This window comes from Seriola lalandi, unplaced genomic scaffold (genome assembly GCF_002814215.2).
Source record: "Seriola lalandi dorsalis isolate HSWRI2012SDOR001 ecotype SW California unplaced genomic scaffold, Sedor1 jcf7180002054443, whole genome shotgun sequence".
NCBI lineage: Eukaryota > Metazoa > Chordata > Actinopteri > Carangiformes > Carangidae > Seriola > Seriola lalandi.
This window is the reverse complement of record NW_019524996.1, coordinates 41,400-60,924: the sequence shown is the minus strand read 5'-3', so window position 1 is coordinate 60,924 and position 19,525 is coordinate 41,400. Positions and strand designations below refer to the sequence as shown.

The 19,525-nt window shown below is 41.0% G+C and overlaps 2 protein-coding genes across 2 annotated transcripts in view; both read right to left on the bottom strand.

Moving 5' to 3' along the window:
• Positions 1-1,918, bottom strand: part of asic2 (acid-sensing (proton-gated) ion channel 2) — a 357,870-nt gene extending 355,952 nt beyond the window's left edge. The window contains exon 1 of the mRNA XM_023410938.2: positions 1,307-1,918. Coding sequence (XP_023266706.1) covers positions 1,307-1,882 — 576 coding nt within the window. The 5' untranslated portion in view covers positions 1,883-1,918. The remainder of the gene's footprint in view (positions 1-1,306) is intronic.
• Positions 1,919-10,658: 8,740 nt separating this feature from the next.
• Positions 10,659-19,484, bottom strand: hrob (homologous recombination factor with OB-fold). The gene is made up of 10 exons (XM_023410994.2): positions 19,244-19,484; positions 19,026-19,076; positions 17,908-18,894; positions 17,615-17,698; positions 16,431-16,565; positions 14,930-15,038; positions 13,101-13,186; positions 12,830-12,952; positions 12,456-12,681; positions 10,659-11,614 (listed from the first exon to the last, which is right to left on the bottom strand). The coding sequence occupies exons 1-10, from the start codon at positions 19,253-19,255 to the stop codon at positions 11,559-11,561; spliced, it is 1,869 nt and encodes a 622-aa protein (XP_023266762.1). The 5' UTR covers positions 19,256-19,484; the 3' UTR covers positions 10,659-11,558.
• Between the last annotated feature and the right edge of the window lie 41 nt (positions 19,485-19,525).

Here is a 19,525-nt window from a genome sequence, read left to right as displayed (position 1 = left end):
CAAAATCAATCTGAACTTAAACAACATTATTAGGCAACAACAATGCAGCACCAACAAAGCTAATGCAGACCTGGTGTTTAGTGAGATGGATTTTCAACTCAAGAGTATGCCAACAATCTTTAACAATAGAACTGCAGAATAAATACATCCTAAACCCTAAAACTGTACAGAATATATTCAAAAATCGTCTGCAGAAATGTATGTATGATTTGTGGTCACGAGGTTAACCTTGCAAACACCCTGGTGTGGTACTCTAAAATACCAGCAACAGGATCCTTCACAAGAGTTTCCAGAGGCATCTTAGAAGATCTTAAAAGTCTTATGACATTTGTTTGTCACTGAAGAAATGACATTGAAATTATAGTCTTTTTATTCACAAGGTCAACAGAAGAGTTTAACTATTCTCTTCTAACTTTTACATGGTGTTCACCTATTCACTGCTGGACTTCATTAAGAATCAGTCAGAAAGTCCAAGTATGCAACAAGTGCCAACACTTGCTCACTATGATCTGCCAAAAAGTGGAGTATTTGTTGAAACATAAAGGCCTTAAATGATCAGCGTGTCAGTTTTACCAGTGCATGAAAATGCACAGCATTTAAACAACATAACACTACTTAGCTCTGGTCTATGTCCTCAGGTTTGACATAGAACAAACGAAATAAGAGGCTGCTACACTCAACGGCAAGCCAAATTAGTTTTCTAATTATTAGAAATTAACACCAGCAAACATCCAAATAATGGTCCATTTGTTTGGCTTTTTTGGCTCTATCAGACAAAGCAGCAGGTTCACAAACATCCTTTGAATGTTCTAAAAGAAAGAAAACTATTTGGCTGGAAGTATGAGGTAGCAGAGGGATTTGGGGTAATTTACTATTCACTATGACCCAACACAAAACTATTTCTTTCATTAAGTGACTGCAATACTATACACCGGTTGCATAACTGTATGTACCAGTAAACACAATGTTAAGATTTAGGGGCTGAGGATAACAACAAGGTAACAGCAGAGAGCATACAAAGCATCAGAGTCAACCTGTGCAGCCAAACACTAAAGTCCCGAGGAGAAAACACAGCAGGAGACTCCCAGAGTAGAAGCGTGGGAGGGAAAGAGCAGCTATCAGCATATATCAAGTCATTTTACTGGCAAAAAAAAATTATCCATCTCTGGAAACTTGCAAGACTCAGAACACGCAACCCAAACACCTCAGTGCCACAGTCCTTTAAGGGCTGTGAGGCAGCAAAGACACTCTGACCCCACCTGATCTCAGAACAGAGCTGACATTTAAAAAAAAAGAGTGGACTCACAGTTTTGAAGTCGCTGTGGCTGCATTCCTGGCCTTGGTAGCGGCAGTAGAGCATCATCTCTTTCAGGTCGTGGCCAACCCTCTCGATGAATTCCTTCATGCTGAACGGTGTGGGCTTATATTTGGTGAAGTTGGCTTTTTCCTGCAGGGAAGCCAGCACATCAGGCTCAGCCAGGTGTGGCTGGGGGATTTTCAGGTGCACATCCACCAAGGCCATTAGCTCTCCTGCGTGGTACAGGTCATTGCGCGTGAGGCGGCTGAAGCGGTATGCATTGAGGTTACAAATGGTCACGGCGGGAAAGACCAGGCTGCTCGATACCACGGCATCCACGCTGGTAACGTGAGGATAAGAGAGGAAATAAGCCAGGCGTTCAGCACTCTCCAGGGCTAACAGTCCCAGGCAGGCCAGCAGAGCTGCTGCCCAGAGCAAGCGGCGCACACTGGGCTGACCATAAGGGAAAACATAGCGCAAGCCATGCAGTGTGCTGGCATGAGCAAAGGCCTGCCAGGAGGTGGGGCGCAGGCTTGAGGTCTCCTGGCTCCCCTGACTGCCACAGCTCTCCTTCAGATCCATCATCAGCCCTCCTGCTCCTCAGCCAGGGAGCCCCTGGTGCACTCACACCTGCACAGGCAGAGACGAAATGTCAATAACAAACATAGATTGCACAATCATATCGACGATACTGATAAGATGCAGGAAGAAAGAGAAGAGGAAAATAGTGGCCATTAGGGCAAGAGACAAAGAGGAAAGTAGAAGACAGAAACAGAGACCTGCAGCAAACAATCACAGAAAAAAATAAAAATAGAAAAAACTGCTAATTTAAAGGCAAGCCACAAATGACAAAGAAGAGGAAGTAAACATATGAAGGCAAACCTTGCCACAATCCAAATAACTACTATGGAAAGTAAGAGACAGAGGATTAAGATGCTCCCTCAGGGCATCCCTCTCCATTCCACCTCCACTCTCAATCACTCCCTTGAGCTGAGAGTTACTGTGGCTGCCAGCAGCTCCTACTACACCCCCAACATTCTCACACATATCCACTAAACACACGCTCTACCAAAATCCCAAACTGCTCCCCCACCCCTACCCCCTGCCTCCCCTCCATCCTCTGTCGCCCTCTGTAACTGCTCGATTTCATTGACAAAAATCCCAGAGGTAAGTCCTCTGTGACACCCAGAGCAAGAGGTGAGAGTCATTTAAGCAGCAAGCCAATCAAAGCTGCCTCTGTGTATTTAACGTCCCGACTCATCTCCATTCAAAAACGCACACACTCAGGCGGTAACTCAGTCTTCATGCACACACACACACACGGACAAACACACACCCACATGCACATCCAGGTTCCTCAGGATCCCCCATGCCCCAAACTAATGACAAGCCTAAGCACCTCTCTCTCGTTCAGCCTAGCAAGAAGACATCCAGCCGGCGCGAGTGTGTGAGTGTGTTTGTGCGCGTGTGAAAGAGAGAGAGACAGAGCGAGAGAGAGGGGGAGAGAGAGAGAGAGAGAGAGAGGGCTGTTGATGATCAGAGCCGCTGGTTAGTCTTGCATGCCGATCCAAACTCCTCCCGTTTTCCTCTTCCTCTGGCCAGATACATCCGCTTTCTGTCCTCTTCCCAGCTCATCTGTAGCAGAGACGAACAACAGCGGAGCCGGGAGAGACGAGAGGCGCACACACCAACACACATGCTCGGAGAGAGAGAAAGAGAGAGAGAGTAGAGGGGAGAGAGAGGGAGGGGGGAGAACGAAGATGGGAGGGCGACGCTCTCGCTTGCTCTCTGCACAAGTCTCTTACTGAATATGTTTCCTCCTACAGCACCGCCACCTTCACTCATTTGTCTTTCTGCCTTTGATATTTCCACATCTTGTCATTGCAAACAGGGTGATGGACGGATGCAAAACGGGAGGCTGTCGGAGATAGTAGAGGGGAAAACAGTGGTGGCTCCTTGGTCGAGGAGGGGGGTGTATGTCATGGGAAGTGAAGCAGAAGTAGAGACAGAGGAGTAAAGGCAGGGAGATGTAGGTTGAGAGGAGGGATAAGGACAAAAATAAAATAGAAACACTAAAAAAAGAGTAAGCCAAATTAAGAAGTGTGGTCACAGGCTGCACGGCAATGTCACATGCACAGATGTATAAGAGAATAACAATACACAGAGTGTTTGTCTCATATAAACAACTGAAATTGTGAACCTGTATCAGTAACTGAAGGCAATTTATCTTTGTGAGTAGCTGTGTTTATCAATCAAGAGAGAGAGAAAACAGCCAGTATGTGACGCTATATGGGAAGACAGGAGGAGGAAAGCAGTGAGAAGAAAACAAAAGAAGGTGTGAGGGGTTAAAAGGTGGTAGGAATAAATCAGGTTCTGTGAGGATTTGTACTGAATGTAAATAGGCCTGTTGTCAACCCAATCTATCACAGTAAATCAGAATGTCACCTCATAATTTTCAGCAAATAAAAGTTATAGAACATCATAAAACAAAACAATCATACTTACCTGTAAGTAAGTTCAAACAATGGTCATGTAGATCATCATTATTATAAGCAATACTAATCGAAAACTACATGCATGCATTACACCTGCTACCTTGGCAACGACACTACTCCCATCTTCTGACCCTTGGTATCATGTCATGCCAACATGCCAGTTAGAGTCTACTATCTGAACATTACTTAAACAAAATTACACCTGTGAGAAACCCTTACCAATAAGCTGGCAGAAATTAAGGTGGTGATGGTCAATTAAGGAATAAGAAATTTACTAACAAACCAACCAACAGCCAGTTAAGGTACTGCACATTTTTTTAAGATTACATTAAAAAGTTTGGTAAAAATGCAGTGTCAGCTGAGAACCTCATCTTCTAAAATTGTTGGGTAATTACTGTATACTTCTAATTAAGTGATTAAAAAGTACTGGGCAGCCCAAATGTAAGTGCCAGTCATAAAAATATGTCTTAATAGCTCTAGGATAAAAACTCATTACTTACGTTTAAGGAGGGTACAGTATAATTAAGGTACTTTATGTTACATCTATTTAGAGCTGCAAGAATCAGTTCATAAAAATAATCCCCAAATAATCCCTGAATAACTGGACAACTGATTACTAGGTTTTTCAAGCAGCTATGCCACAAAAAAAAGAAGCTGTTTCCCGACTCTCAAACATCAGCCTCTGTTTATAATTATCACAAATGCTATATATTGAGGATTTTGACTGTTGGTCACATAAAAGAAGACATTTGAAGACCTGACCAAGGAATCTGAGAAACTTAAATGGATTAATTTATGACATTTTCTCGAATAAACAATTAACAGAGAAAATAAGTGGCACGTTAATGTTAGCTAACTGGTCCTTGCTAAACACCTGGCGCCATGACTGCACCTCTTTTCAAACACTTATAATTAATACTAGTTATGCAAAATATTTTTATTTGTATTTTACAACGACGATATCAAAAGTGCGTTTTATCCCGGTAAAAGTAAAGCGTTTGTTTTGAAGGTTAGCTCACCTGTCGTCATTGCAGACTTCACGGTTGCTACCTCGTTTTAATCCTCCTTCTTATTTTTTTCCAAATAAAAATTAATCCTTCAGTCGTGTACTGTTCTGTTTGGATACTGTTGCGTTGGATAGGCCACTCAAAAGGATTTTAAACCACATTTAAGCTGTCTTTTGTGGGCCTTTGGTCTTCCCCTTCGTCCATGCACGGCTTTTTGCTAAAACTGCCAAAGGCTAAAACTAAACAATATGGCGGTCGGAAATGGCGTACTTTCTTTTCATTGTTGCCAGTTGCAAGAAAAAAGGACAATATAATGTGTTTACGTGTATTTATGTACCCCTGTTGCTTTTTTACAGACATGCCTTCTAGTGTTTTGACTTATTTTATGTTCTACTTTTGTACTTTACGCCTACTGCTGTTTTACCTGAAATATTATATTTTACTTTTGTTAATAAAAAAAGAAGGAAAAAAAGAATAATAGCATCATTTAATCTCACAAACATAAATGGACAAATTTATCCAGTTATAAATCCCAGAGCAACCAACAAATGTTTGTAAAAGTTTTATTTAAAATAATGCATAAGTGTTACCCATTATATCTTAGATATAAACCACACCAGGATAGCTTGTATGCATTTTGTAAAAACAAAAAATAAATAAAAAGTGATGTGACTTTGATTTGATTTGATTCATTCAAGCTGAATGCACCTACGCTGAAATATTTCAGAGTGACATGACTAACTTTCTTCAAAGAGGAAATATATATAACCTTACAATGGACTTCGTAGATACATTTTTGTTGTTTGCAAAAGGAATCAAGGATAAAAAACGGTGGTATTTCATACATTGTAAATCTGCTTTTGATATTTGGAAAGTTTAAGCACTCAAACCAAAAGTCACACTTCAGTGTAATCAATGCCACCTGTAATACATATCTTGACACCCTGAAACTTAGTCGGAAGAGCAAAGCCATACATTTTTGGAACTGATTAAACAATGTTATTTAGTGTGAAACATATATAATATGTATGACATCTTTTTTTATTTGTTTTTTTCCTCAGCTGGATATATTTGTTATTCTTTTTTTATTTATCCTTTATTTGGCCAGGAAGGCCCCTTTGAGATACATTATCTCCTGTGTCAGGGAGTCCTGAATAGTAGTAATAATAGTCTGAAAATGTCTTCCAAACAATGTCAAATGACCTGTAATAAGACTCCAATGTGATCGTCTGAGCAACAGTCTCTAATGTAAAATTCTGTAATATACAAAAAATAAATAAACATTCACAATAAAAATCGCATTTTATTAGTCAAGAATACCAATAATAACATTTCATTTAATTTTTGTTGTATGATTAATCTGTATTCATCTTAGATAGCTTTTGCCCTTATTGCATCAGAATCAGCTATGTGTTATGTGCATCTTGGGGTATCTGTCCATCTCTTTGCACTTGCAGACCAAGTTCAGCAATTTGCAACAACACAGACATACTAATTAAAAGTAAAGTGTGACTGAATTTGAGAGATACAGTAATGTATTTTTGTCTTTCTGTCAAGAGCACACACACACAGCCTACACCCACACACACTGTCAGTCGATCAGTCTTTCTCCCAAATGAAATTTGCTGTGGTCTCAGACAGCTGCAGGGTTTGCTGGTTTCTTAACAACTTAATTAAGCAAATCTCCCCTTTTCCCACCGAGGTAATGAGCGTAGTTTTACAGGGATTAAACAGTCTCCAGGGTTGAAAATAAGGCTTTATGCTTGAGCAATCTTATCTGGCTTTATCCATCCGGCTAACTTTCCATCCTCGAGATTATTAAAGGAATGAGCCTTGTTAGCCTTACCGTATTTTTCTCTTTTTAATTTGCAAGGTTAATGCTAAAAAGCTTAGTGCAACATTATGAAATGAGTCTATTACATTATTTAATATGAGTTTATTCTTTCTGACATTGGGTAAAGGCATAAATTGACCTTCTTGACTTGGATTAACATCAATAGCTGATAATCACTCATTCAGTTTAGAGGTGTCACAGCAAAGGTTTGCATATAGGTGGGTGAGAAGTTAAAGGAAAACCCATGAAAAGTATCATTGTAATCTACCAAGAGCATCGTGAAACTCTACTGAATGGATGAACACCACTCTCCTAGATTATATACAATCATATGGTGTTTTGATGATGGGCTATCCCATGTGTTCAGTTGGGTTGAGATCTGCTGAGTGCAGAGGCTGCAGCATATGATTCATATTGTTTTCATACACAATCCAGTCACTGACCTCTCTTGCTGTGTGAAGCGTCTCCATTTACTAAGTTTTTCAACTCATTTATTCAGAATCTTCATTTTATGTGTCAACTATCTATATATAAATGGTATGTAAATATATGCACTTGATTATATGAACAGTAGCCTACAGAATACATTAAGGACTATAATAAGGAAACCAATGTGCAATGCAAACCCATTTTCACAGTTTTTTCATGATTTTTCTTCCAATATTCATTCTGGACCTTGGAAACAGCAATTGACAAAACAAAATGAATTCCAGGTCCATTTACTAGCTGTTGTGCTTCCAATCGTAACACAAGCTCTTTACCAGTAAATGTTGTATACAATAATTTTTTTTCCTTTACCTTAGAGACATACTGTATATATCTGTATATATACTGTATATAAGTTCCAACTGACAACCTTTAAGCCTAAATGCATGATTCATTCCTAATGTGCACAGAAAAATAATAACTTTGGAAAATTACATTTTCATCATGATGAAGATAATTTGGTATAACCGAAAGCTCTACAGCACCTACTAAATGGACCTGGAGTTGATATTCTTTTGTTGATCGCCGTTTCAGAGGTCAGGAATGAATGCTGAATTTCATCTTGGTACAAGTTCTAAAAGTGCTTTAACCTTAGAAAGAGCAGCGGACAAAACAATCACACGTCAAGGTCCATTTAGTAGCTGTTCTAGGGCTTTTGATCATAGCACATAATCATGATCAGCAGATGGAGTTTGCCATATTGTCATGGAATCGTAGATGTACAAATTTGCATTCCCAGTTGAAGTCTGAAGTTCATTCTCTACCATGGAGACACATATAACAAACATATATCACAATTGAAAGCTTCAGAACACCTACTAAATGGAGCCTGATGTGAGATTGTTCTCAACTGCTGTTTCCAAGGTTAAGAAATTTAAACCTCTGCAATACAGACAAAGTCTTTGAAGTGCACCAAAAAAAAAAAAATCGTGCAATCTGATCAAAGGCTCCAGAAAACATACTAAAAACCTTGAGATGTGATTGTTTTGTAAACCAATGTTTCTTCTGGATTGTGGCTCTTGTTTTATTTACTTGCAGTTGAAGTTTCACTTTCAGACGCATTTCTCTGACTTTTAATACAAAATTGCCAGAAACTGGTAAGGATAAATTTAACTAAACCTGTTACTAATATTAATAAGATAGTCGATGTTTCTTGTTGACTAATGTCGTTTATTGTGAATACACTATGTCCCTGTTTCTTAGCTTCTACTGAGGTAAACTTGGAGAATTCTTCAGCCTTTCGTTGTGAATTTCAACTGCCACTTTCTCCAATTTTCCAACCATTGTGAGTCATCAACAATTCACTTGAGAGAAATTATTAAAAAAGACGCCTGTTGGATATTTCAGGCCTTTCTACCCAAATCTCAGAGTTAACGGTTCTTTACATCAGATTAAAAAGCTCTTTCCTCCTGAGTCTCCAAACAAGAATACACCACAGATAAGGATGCCTTTTAAAAAAATATTTTTTGAATTTTTTTGGGGTCAGTAGGCACTTCTTATTCTATACGCATGACGAGCCTGAAAGAGTAATTACACTTTCCGACTATCTTAATGGATTATGAAAAATAATAAGCTCTTACCAGGAGATAATTAGGATGTGTAAGTACCAGAGTTGGCAAGACTGGGCACAGTTGATTATTACCTCTGGCGAGAGGCGATTGAAGTTGAAGGGCAAATTATTCCAGAGTGTGAGCAATAGCTGCAGACGTATTGGAACCGAACCACTTTTGTGAAGGTCTTAATTGGTAGATGTACAGATAAGGGAAGGAGCAACCCCCTCTGCACTCACATACATAAAGATAAGAGCTTTGTTCTGGTTCATTTAAGTTCCCCTCCAATTAGGATTGTTATCACCATGACTCTGAACTGGGTGTTGGATGTCTGTATGCTCTCATAAACCCATGAACTTGACTAATGATGTCCACTAGGACCTGCACAGCCAGGGAGGGTGTTAGATGCTACCCCCTACTGGTATTGGGATTAATATTAGGTTATTTACTACTATGTAGATGTTCTACATCTACAGCAGTGGTTCCTAACTTTTTTGGCTTTGTCTACTTGTGACCCCACATCATAGGTTATGGCCTAAGTGTGGACAACAACTGTTAGCAGTAGAGTGAAAGAGAGTGATTTTTTCTTCTTGGATTATTTCATTTGGTGGATTTTAAAGGCTTGAAGAGGTGACAGTATCTGATATTTCTCAAGAAAATAGCAAGAATCATAGAAATGTTTCAAAAGAAAAAATATTTATGCTACTTAAAATCAGGATCTTATCTCATCTTCACATATTTCCTGTCAATTAGTGGATACTATCACCCCTCGGTCTCTAAAAAAGCATTCAAGAAATACAAATACCACAGGAATTATCACCTCTTGGTTTCGCTGGTAACATATGTAACCTGTGACGAGGGACATGCAAGTGGACATAGCACCATTTTGAGGGGTCACAAGCCAAAAAGGATCTATAGACTCCTTAAGATTTACCTTGGGACTCTTTGTGTTGTCCTCAATCCCTGGTTGGGAACGACTGAGCCACACTACACAGCACAGTTCCTAAGTATATATACAGTGACATGTTTTCTGCTGTCTAGATTCTGAACTTCAGTGCACTGGATTTGAAAGTAATCAGTGGTTGTGAGGTTAAAATGCTGACTTTCAGCTTATAACTGAGGGTGTTCACATTGATATTGGGTGAACACTTACTTAAATCCCTACTCTGTAAAGCTCCTCAAACTTAAAAGCTTAGTTCACTCAAATTACAATGAACCCATATTTTCTCACTCACCTCTGCTGATATCTAGCGAGAAAAGTGCAGCTTTGGTTTTGAAGTTGCTGCTACAACTCACGTTCAATGGAAGTGAAATGAAATGTGTTTGTGTTGCTGCAAAACATTGAAAACTACATTTTAAAAAATTCAACAGCAACATCTTTTTCCAGAAACAGTGTCCCAGTTACTCTGGACAATCCACTAAACACTCTGTCAACAGTTTCCATTCATCTTCGGTGGAAAGTAGCTTCACTGTAAACTGTTCACAGTGAGGAGTGTAGATTATCCACCAGTCTTTGGAAAGACATGTTGCTGCTGACTTGTTTTAATGTCTATTCCCAGTCCTTTGCAGAAAACCTGGACGAGTAAAACAAACAGCATCTGCATGACTAGTTACTGTGAGGAATGAGGGAGAAATTTGTGTGAACTGACCCTTTAATGTAATTCAAATCCATTTCAGGTTAGCAGTGGGGGGGGCTTGTAGCCCTTTACATACAACCCCACCCCCACCCCCACCCCAACTTTTGAAGCTGTAGAATAAGGACAGACCCACAATTTCAACGCTGTTTTCTCTATATGGATGCAAAAGTCGCCTAAGCTGAAAGTCACCACCTTATCCTCATAGCCATTATCTAATTTAAGATCAATTGTGTTGAAATTTTGAGCCAAAACTGTATAAAATGCATCACTGTGCAAATACTTACAGACTGTACTGTAAACTGTACTTACTTCAGGCACACAGCAAAGAGGAGAAAGCAAGAATTATTCGGGATGACTGCAAATGCACTGTATTTCATCATCCCCATTCTCTTTCTTCTGAACATAAACCAGGAAATTTGCACAGCTGCATCATACACAAAATGACAAAAAGGCTGAGGATTAACCTGAATCTGTTACAGTGTTTGTGAGGCTGGGGTAGTGGAAGAGTCTGGATCTGGGGCTCAGATCCTATTGGGAAAGCCTACATAAGAGCCTGTTAGTCACGGTACAACTTTACCCTGATTCAAGCAGGGCTGGGTAAATACTTTTTGGTCAAGCAAACCACATGGGACTCTAAGACTGCCTCCCTGCAATCCCTGCCCAAAAACCGCTATTACACCTCTTAATGCACAGTAACAAGCTGGGTCACAGTTTATCCACTCCACTCTGACACTCAGATAAACAGACACCAATGAGAGGAGAGGGCAAGGACAAAAACTAACAGGAAAATGAAACAGACAAAGAAGCCTCACCTCACTTTTCATTTAGCATAATTTGCAAATCAATGCTGTGTAGATTAGTCTTCAATTTCAAGGTCAGTGAAGCAAGGGCAACAATGGACGATACACACCCAATCTCAGACTAATTACCAGAATTATCTTTATGAGAATATAAATTGTGGAGCTGAAATGAAACAGGGATGATTTCTGCAGCTTTGTCATTAAATAATGAGCATGTGTTGGCTTTGAGTGACTGCTCCTTATAACACATCAATCATCAATGATGCACAGCGATGAGACAGCAACAACAAATTAACTCAAGACTATACACTGTGGTATTTATGAAACAGGTATTGAACACAGTTGACGTACTAGGAAAACATCTTCCCAGGATGAACTGTTGGCTGTTAGTCAGCCAAGAAATAACTCAAGTCAGTGGAGACAGTCTGTATGTTTCCTGATGTAAAGTTACATCAAAGGCTGTAGGTGTCCTCAGGTAACTCTCCCAGGAGTTCATCCAAGTCATCATCTGCACAACAGACATAGAATGGAGACAGGTGAGAGCATGAAACAACTCACTCCTATTCAACTGCCATGCTAGAAAAACAACCTGTCAGAATTAGTGTTACAAAGTAAGAGTGATTAATGACATCTAAATGAAAATATGTGATGCTAAACATTTACTGAAGACATTACAGAGGTAGCTAGAAACTGAGGGAAGAGAGGTGAGTGGCTGGAAATGAACTGGGGATGTTGCAGTTACGTGGTCTGTTGAGAGTTTAATATCGTTTTGTGTATTAAAATAAGGTACTGCACAGTGTGTCTAACTGAACAATGCTCAGCCACTTCTGTAATTAATCCGCTTTGTAAATCACCATGAAATGCAACAGAATCACTGTTAGGAGATGTCATCCAGACAGCAGAGTAACAGGAGCAAAAATTAAGTTGAGTGTTTTATGAGCAGTGAGGGTCTGGAAAAGATTATTCGGTCAACTGATCAACATAAAAATATTCTGGAACTATATTAATAATCAATTAATTGTTTCAGTCATTTTTTTTATGCCAAACATTTGCTGGGTTCAGCTTCTCAAATATGTGGATCTGCCGTCTATCTTTGTTATATATCACTATAAATTTATATGAACTGGTTTTGTTTTTCATAGTATATCATGGTGTATCCCAGTGTACAATGGAATGTTTCGCTACATTGGATTTCGGGCCAGAGAGTCAAATGTCTCAACAGTTTACCATTGCTTCTGTTTTATTCAGAAAAAACAGCGCCTGACACTTGGGAAACTCAGGATGTGACAAGAATTAATGTCTTTCCCTCTCAACAGAAGTATTATTACAGTCAATCTGAGGGGCCCCACCTGCATCCCAGCCTGTGTCCTGTGCTGCTGGATACCCAGCAGGCTCTTGGGGGCCTCTGCTGGAGCTCACTCCAGTGCCAGTTGGAGCTCGAGGTTCTCCGTCTCCCTCTGTGCATTTTTCACCCTTTTCTCCCTCGTCATCCTCCTCGTCAAACACCAGATGCATCCGAGATACCGGCTCCCGGAGGACCGTGGGAGACTGAGAGGATGATGGCAACATCCGCTCCTGGATAGAAAAAAAACAAAACAAAACAAAAAAAACGTTTTGAGGGGACAGCTGACAGGTTGACAGAGCGTTTCTGGATGACGGATTTAATATTTGTTGGAATGCAACTTTGCTATTCTTGTTTTCAGCTGACAATAGTGGGGCTCACCAGGACCAGCGGGGGGAGCTGAGTGGAGGACAGACTGACTCCATCAGGGGCGTAGATCCTCAGCAGGTTGTTGGGTGTCACGTTCAGGTAATGGTTACGATGGGAGGGAGAAAACACACCAACCTGCCCAAAGAGCAAGCGGAGACAAACAGCGTAATCTGAATAAACCCTGTAACCATTATACATTTAGATGAGGTTAAAACACTTAACTGCAGTTTCCAACATGAGTGAAATTAAAGTTTTAAGTGATGGTGGTGTGAGTGAGTTTTACTTGTTTGAGCAGCAGTACGGTTCCAACCTTCAGCTCCTCCACTCTGTCCTCCAGGAGCTGCCGATGTACAGTCCCCTGAATCTCCCCTTCAGTCAAAGATATTAAGGATAACAGAACAATGACAAATAGCTAATCAATGTTTTTGTTTTAACAATGAAAAACACGACACAATGCACTGTGAGAAGTGCTCAGTGACAAACCCAAAGATAAATATCCCCTAACTCTGCTGCTCCCCTCGGAGTGTTTTAGAGTCTTTAGGCTCATTTTGTTTTATAGCCCACTACTTCACTGTTTCACTTCACTCTCACCATTCTCAGTGTCATTTGCCCTCACAGGAGGCAGCTGCTTGCATCAAAAACGCTCTGATAAACCCAGTGTACAGCACATACCCAGCACCAAACAGCAGAGAAGAGGGAATATTGGACTTAGATTGATCAGGTAACCAGAGACATGACTCCAAATGAATGCTAATGTTGCTCCATAACTGATGAATGTGTAAATAACACGTTCACCCTATTGAGTCGAAAAGATGATGTCAACGATGTGTTTAGATTAGAGCTACACAGATAACTCAGTCAGTATTTATTTATTGCAGATACAGTATATCGTATCAGTGTAAACGTTTGCCACTAAGTGACAAGAAAACTGCAAAACAGAAAAGCCAAACTTGGTTTAAGGTCATTTAGAAACTGTCTCACTATTGCATAGCTTGTCCACCTGAGACCACTGACAAAATGATTTATACACTGTAAAATGTCTCACTCAGTGTGTATCCTGCTCCGTATCAAGTCAGTTTGTTTACATTACAATACAAATCATTATCGGATTCTGCTTTTCTGATTAATCATTCAGTCAATTAAAAGTCAGAAAATGCTCATTATAATTTTGACCAGAGTGCCATTATCAAACTACCAAAAATGTTCAATTTATATGAACCAGAGAAAAGCAGCAAATCCTCTTGTTGGAGAAGCTGAACCCAGAAAATGTTTAGCTCTGTGAAGTCTCTATTGATAAATAATGTACATGATTAATCGAATATCAAAATTAAACCCGCTAACCTTTCCAGCACTAGTATACAGTCACCATAGGCTGACAGCAGCTCCAGAGATAACTGCCTGCTGGAGAAAAACCTGCAGAATTTCCAGCAGGTGGGAGGCGAATTACTGACAGAAAGGTCCCTCATGGTGTCAGAAGCACTTAATACTCACCCACTAATGCCAATCAACTGTAACTGAATCACAAGAAGGAAGTCTGGTGTTGAGTACAATATCCACTCCTGAGTGCTGATAATCAGAACACCTTCATTTGGCTGTTTTCTGGGGACCATGGCAACTGGCTAAGCTTAGAGGTGGATCGGACAAAAAGGGTTAAGCCTCGAGACAGAGCGGCAGAGGAAAGGAGTCCGAGGAAAGAAAGGGGCTTGGTGCTGAAGTGGCAGGACAGATGTGAACTGGACTGAATGTGTACTATATGAACATATATATCTGCGTGTGTGTGTGTGTGTATAATCAAGCATGTCACAGTGGCTGAACTCTGCTCTCGCACCATGCAGAGCTCAATCAGGCGAGCTCTCGGTGAGCAAAATGTCAAATGTGAAGCAAACAGCTCACAGCTTCTCCACCACCACCTGTCTCTCTCTGTCTTGTATTCACCATTGCTTAACACATTTATTTTTTTTTTTTTATTTTCCCTACAGCAGTGCAGTTTATTTGGAGCCTGGGTGTTTTTACCAGCTCCAAGATCTTTCAGTTTCTTTCTCTTATTGCACATTTATACACATTTCAACAATGAGCCTGTGTAATTCTTTTGTGTGTGTGCATGTCCAGTACCTGTTGGGTCTTTAAACACAGCCTTGGCATCAGCATGAGTGTGGATGATGCTCTTCAGAAGCACAGCCATGTTGGGCACTTTGTTTTTTGCCAGCTGTTTCAGTGCAGCCTACATTTATGAGAGAACAAACACACACATTAGCTTCCTTTGTTAATCTGTAATTATTGAAAATTGATTGGCAACTTTTCATTTGTAAAGCAAAAATTTAAGAAAATGTTTGGTTCTAGCTTGACATATGATAGTAAACTGAATATATTGAAATTGGAACTGTTGGTCAGGTAAAACAAGCTATTTCAATCCTTTAGCCTTGGGCTCTGGGACATTATAATGTGATTCTTTTTAAATAACCTCAGACATTTTCCAGACAAAACCACCATTTGATTGATTGTTTAATATGAGAAAATAATCATCAAAACTGATGATTGAATAATTGTTAGCTACAGCTTCAAACCTCTGACACAGTTCGTCTGATCAGCAAATAAACGTTCTGCTCTCCAGTCACATATCTGTACACTCGGCCAGTAATAACAAAGCTGTTTGGCTCGATGACACGTGTGTAGAAGTTTTAACATTTTCGTAACCCTGTTTTTTTACATTGCAGTTCTACACGTGTTTGAATAATTATTTAAGTCCACTATTTGTAGGATTTGAAAGTTCTTTGTTTTGGAAACATTTGGTGACGGCTCCAAAAATGAAGCTGTGGTGGTGCTTGAATTTTATTTATGAAACCTAATTCAATAAAAACAAAACAACTACCAATCTCTATCAAAAATTCACATCCAATACATCAACCAATTGAAAATCTTACTCCCCTCACTTCTGGTTTTCACCATCAGTTTAAATGTCACACTCACACAGGGCTGTGGCGATGTACCGATATCACAAATAAACAGCACTGAGCAGTATTTAATGATGGGATCACAGTGTTTCTACGCTGCATTAGGTTTAACATGTTATTGTTCAGCCAACAGAAGCAGGGAGGGCTGTGTGTTAATTTGTTTATTCATGCAAACAGGGATTCTTGGAAGCTGCGGTTCATGTAAACAGCTTAACCTGAATGAGCTTAGCCAGAGTCCTGCCAGTGACTGTGTGCATGTAAATGGAGCCGGTGACAAGCAAGCACGACATTAAACCAACATGTGTAAGTCTCTCACAGCGACTGCCACTCAAGAACACTGATAAGTTATTCCAGAGAGGCCGACACACACAGAAAGAGCAGAATAACAGCAGAGTTTCAATTAGAGTGATTGATGAGTGATCGCACTGTTTATAATTACAAAACACCTCCAGTAGGGCGCCGTCATTTGTCCTGATTATGCCAACAGACCTCCAGCAGCTACACACAGTCTGTTATGATGGAGGATAAAATAAACTGCTTGACCTAAATATCAGCACACGTGTTACAGCGCTTGAGTAAAACAGTTTGAGTAAGACTTTTTTCAGTAGTTTATTCTTGTTACCGAACAACAAAAAAGGTGCGTGATGGCAATGGGAGATCACCTTTCGAAGCACCATGACGACACTGTATGAGTGCAGGAAGCATGACGGGTTCCTCTCATCCAGTCCCATCTCTGCCTTCATCGCCGCCCAGGCACCGCCACTGAACTCCTCTTCCTCAGTTTGTGAGCTGGAAGCCTTTAAAATCAAATCAAAACAGTTCAATCACTCACAAAAAAAAACTATGCTGATGTGATGCTGGTTTTCAGTCTTATGGTGTGCACACCAGGCATTTTATAAGCCATTCCTGTTGCACTGCAGGCTGGACCACTTCAATGCCTGGTTCTGAAGGTACAACAGGCTGGTAAAGAGACAAAAATGCATCCTGAAATGCTTGGAAGATCTAAACCTAATCCTGCCTTCAGGTCATGTCAGAAATATCAAAGTGTGTTGTAAGAACTAAATGATAATTACCATACAAGCGGTCATTTACTGTTTCTCTTGTCACAATATTTTGACAAAAACATCAGTCCTGTGAATGCAAATCCACCCTGTTTTATTTTATGCTCCCTTATCCTATTCAGCACTGCAGATAGATGAAGCCTGTCCCAGTGTGCTCTGGGTGACAGGCAAAGGAGTGGGCCATTGTGCCACTGCCACTCTTCTATAGATAGATAAAAACATAAAAATAAATGTTTCTTTTGTTTCAGAGAACAAGAAAAAAAGAAGTTTCGATTGAATTTCCCAGGAGGAGCTAAAGGCAACACTGAGTGTAGTTCAGTGTTGAGTTTTAGTGTGGGTTAAGTATTGTGTTCTCTCACTTCTGCAATGAGATAAACATTTAATTAATAGATAAGTTGATCAACAGAAAATTAATCTGCATGATTTTAAAAACCAATTAATCCTTTAAGTCATTTTAAAGTAAAAATGCCAATGATTCACTGGCTTCTCAGTCTGGATATTTGCTGCTTTTTTTAGTTTTCTGTGATATCAAATTGAACATTTGGGTTTGGAGCTGTTGATCAGACAAAACAAAGACACTGAAATATGTCAACTGGGGCTTTGGGAAATTTTTCCACTATCCTCTGACATTTCATAAACCAGACAAAGAAAATAATCAATAGATTGTGGTTAGTTGGGAGTTCTAGATTACAGCAGAGCTTTGATTGATGCTCATGCCACATCAAAATATAACAAGTTTTCATGCATTTTGTGCAGGTACTTGTCCCTGTTGCTGGTTTTATTACCTGGCTTGGCAACCGGGCCACAGCACCATGAGCAGGAGTATGAGGAACAGATACCACTATGTCGTCCAGGCTCTGACCCTGTGGCTGAGAGAGAACAATCGAATTAACTTACAGCACAATGGTGGAAAAACAAACAAATAAACAATAGATTTCTTTGACAGTTGTTTCATTTGTACTTAGGTGGCATATCTACAGAGCAACAGCTGACACACAGCAACCAGGTAGATACAAACAGACGGAAGGAATTTCAGCTGCGTGGCAGAGGGAGAGCACCAGCGCTAGGTGTCACTAACCTGCTGCGGCAGGAGTCCAGCGGGGCCGGGGAACCGCCTGGGCCTGCGCCGGTGAGGCTCAGAGCGAGGCCTCTTCTTAGGAGGCTTATTGGAGGCAGATACCAGCTGGACCAGGCGGTTAGTGAGGACCGGTGTGTGAAGAGGATGAGGGCTCAGAGTGGGGGAGCTCACAGAGGAGGAGGAAGGTGCTGGGGAGACTGTCTCAAAGAGGCCACCGGCCCGAGGGGAGGGTCCTGGAGTTGCCCACTGTCTCTGTGGCCTGATGAGTGTCTTGGAAATTGGGCTGGGAGCAGGAGAAGTTGCAGTGAGACCAGTGAAAACACTAGGAGTGTGTGGGGAGGCTGATATGAAAGTAGTGCGGGGAGCTGGAGATCGCACATGAGCAGTGGAGAGGGTCCTAGGAGGTAAGCTATGACTAGATGAGCCATACGGTTGGTGTGCAGCCAGAGTCCGTTCAGGTAGTGTTTGAATCCCTCCACAGGTCGGGGGTCGAAGCATTTTGGATGAAGGTGGAGGCTCAACTGTGGGCGCAGGTGGAGCAGGAAGTGGCTGCTCCATCTGGCCATCACACTCATCCAGGTCTGCCAGGTCAACATCCCAATCATCAAAATCATCCGGAGCCACACAGGGCTTGAGCAACCCCCCAGTGTTAGCATGACTCTGTGGTGGTGCAAAGTTAGGCTGAGTATTTTTCAGTGTGGGAGGACAGGGGGGGTGAGGCTGAGGGGTGGAGGACGAGGAAGAAGAGGAGGAGGACAGCTGTCTTAAACCCAGAGCAACAGTTTGTCCAGCAGCAGTGTGCGTGCTGCTTCTTGATGCTGTGCCATTACACAGGGCAGCTGATCTCTCTGCAGTTTGCTGAAGGCGATTTTTCACCGGATCTCTGTGAGCAACAGAGGAGGCACGCAGCGTGCAGGATGACACAGCAGCTGCCACATCGGCTGGTCCAGACGCCGAGCGGACAGGCCAATCTGTCCCGAGCAGGTCCTGGGAAACACACGCACAGTGTGAGACATATTGGACAGAAGGAAGACAATTACGTTACAGACTGTGAGCAGTCCGCACTGACAGTTAAGTAACAGCTGAAATCAGGTGTGTTCGAGTCTGCTGATTATCACCTCATCATCAAAGTCCTCGCCAATGCTGAACAGGCCACTTAACTTACAGGTCTGTAACAAAGGTGACAACACACGTCAGATGCAGTACTATTTAGCAGAAAATGGTCTAATAAAGCAAAACAAACTGTCATACGCTAAAACCTAACGTCTTATTAGCATATGATATGTTAGCCTAGTTAGCTCAAGCTGGTTTTAGTTTTCTGGGTTTGCTCACTTACCATCGCAGTCATGGGATATCACGATGAAAGCCGTGTCTGATCGGTTTGCTTCGCAAGACACCGAGTGCCATTCAGTAACCGCATATAAATATAATTTTCTTGTCTTTTTTAATATACCTTTACTTTGACAAACAAACGCTACTAGCCAACGAGCTAAATTAAAAGTTTTTTTTTCTCGGCTGCAGATCGTTAACGCGCCTCCACGTTCAAACATGACGTAATGACGTAAGAAATGTTTATACAAAGATTGTTAAAGCAGAGCGAGAGGCCAGAGGGTTCACT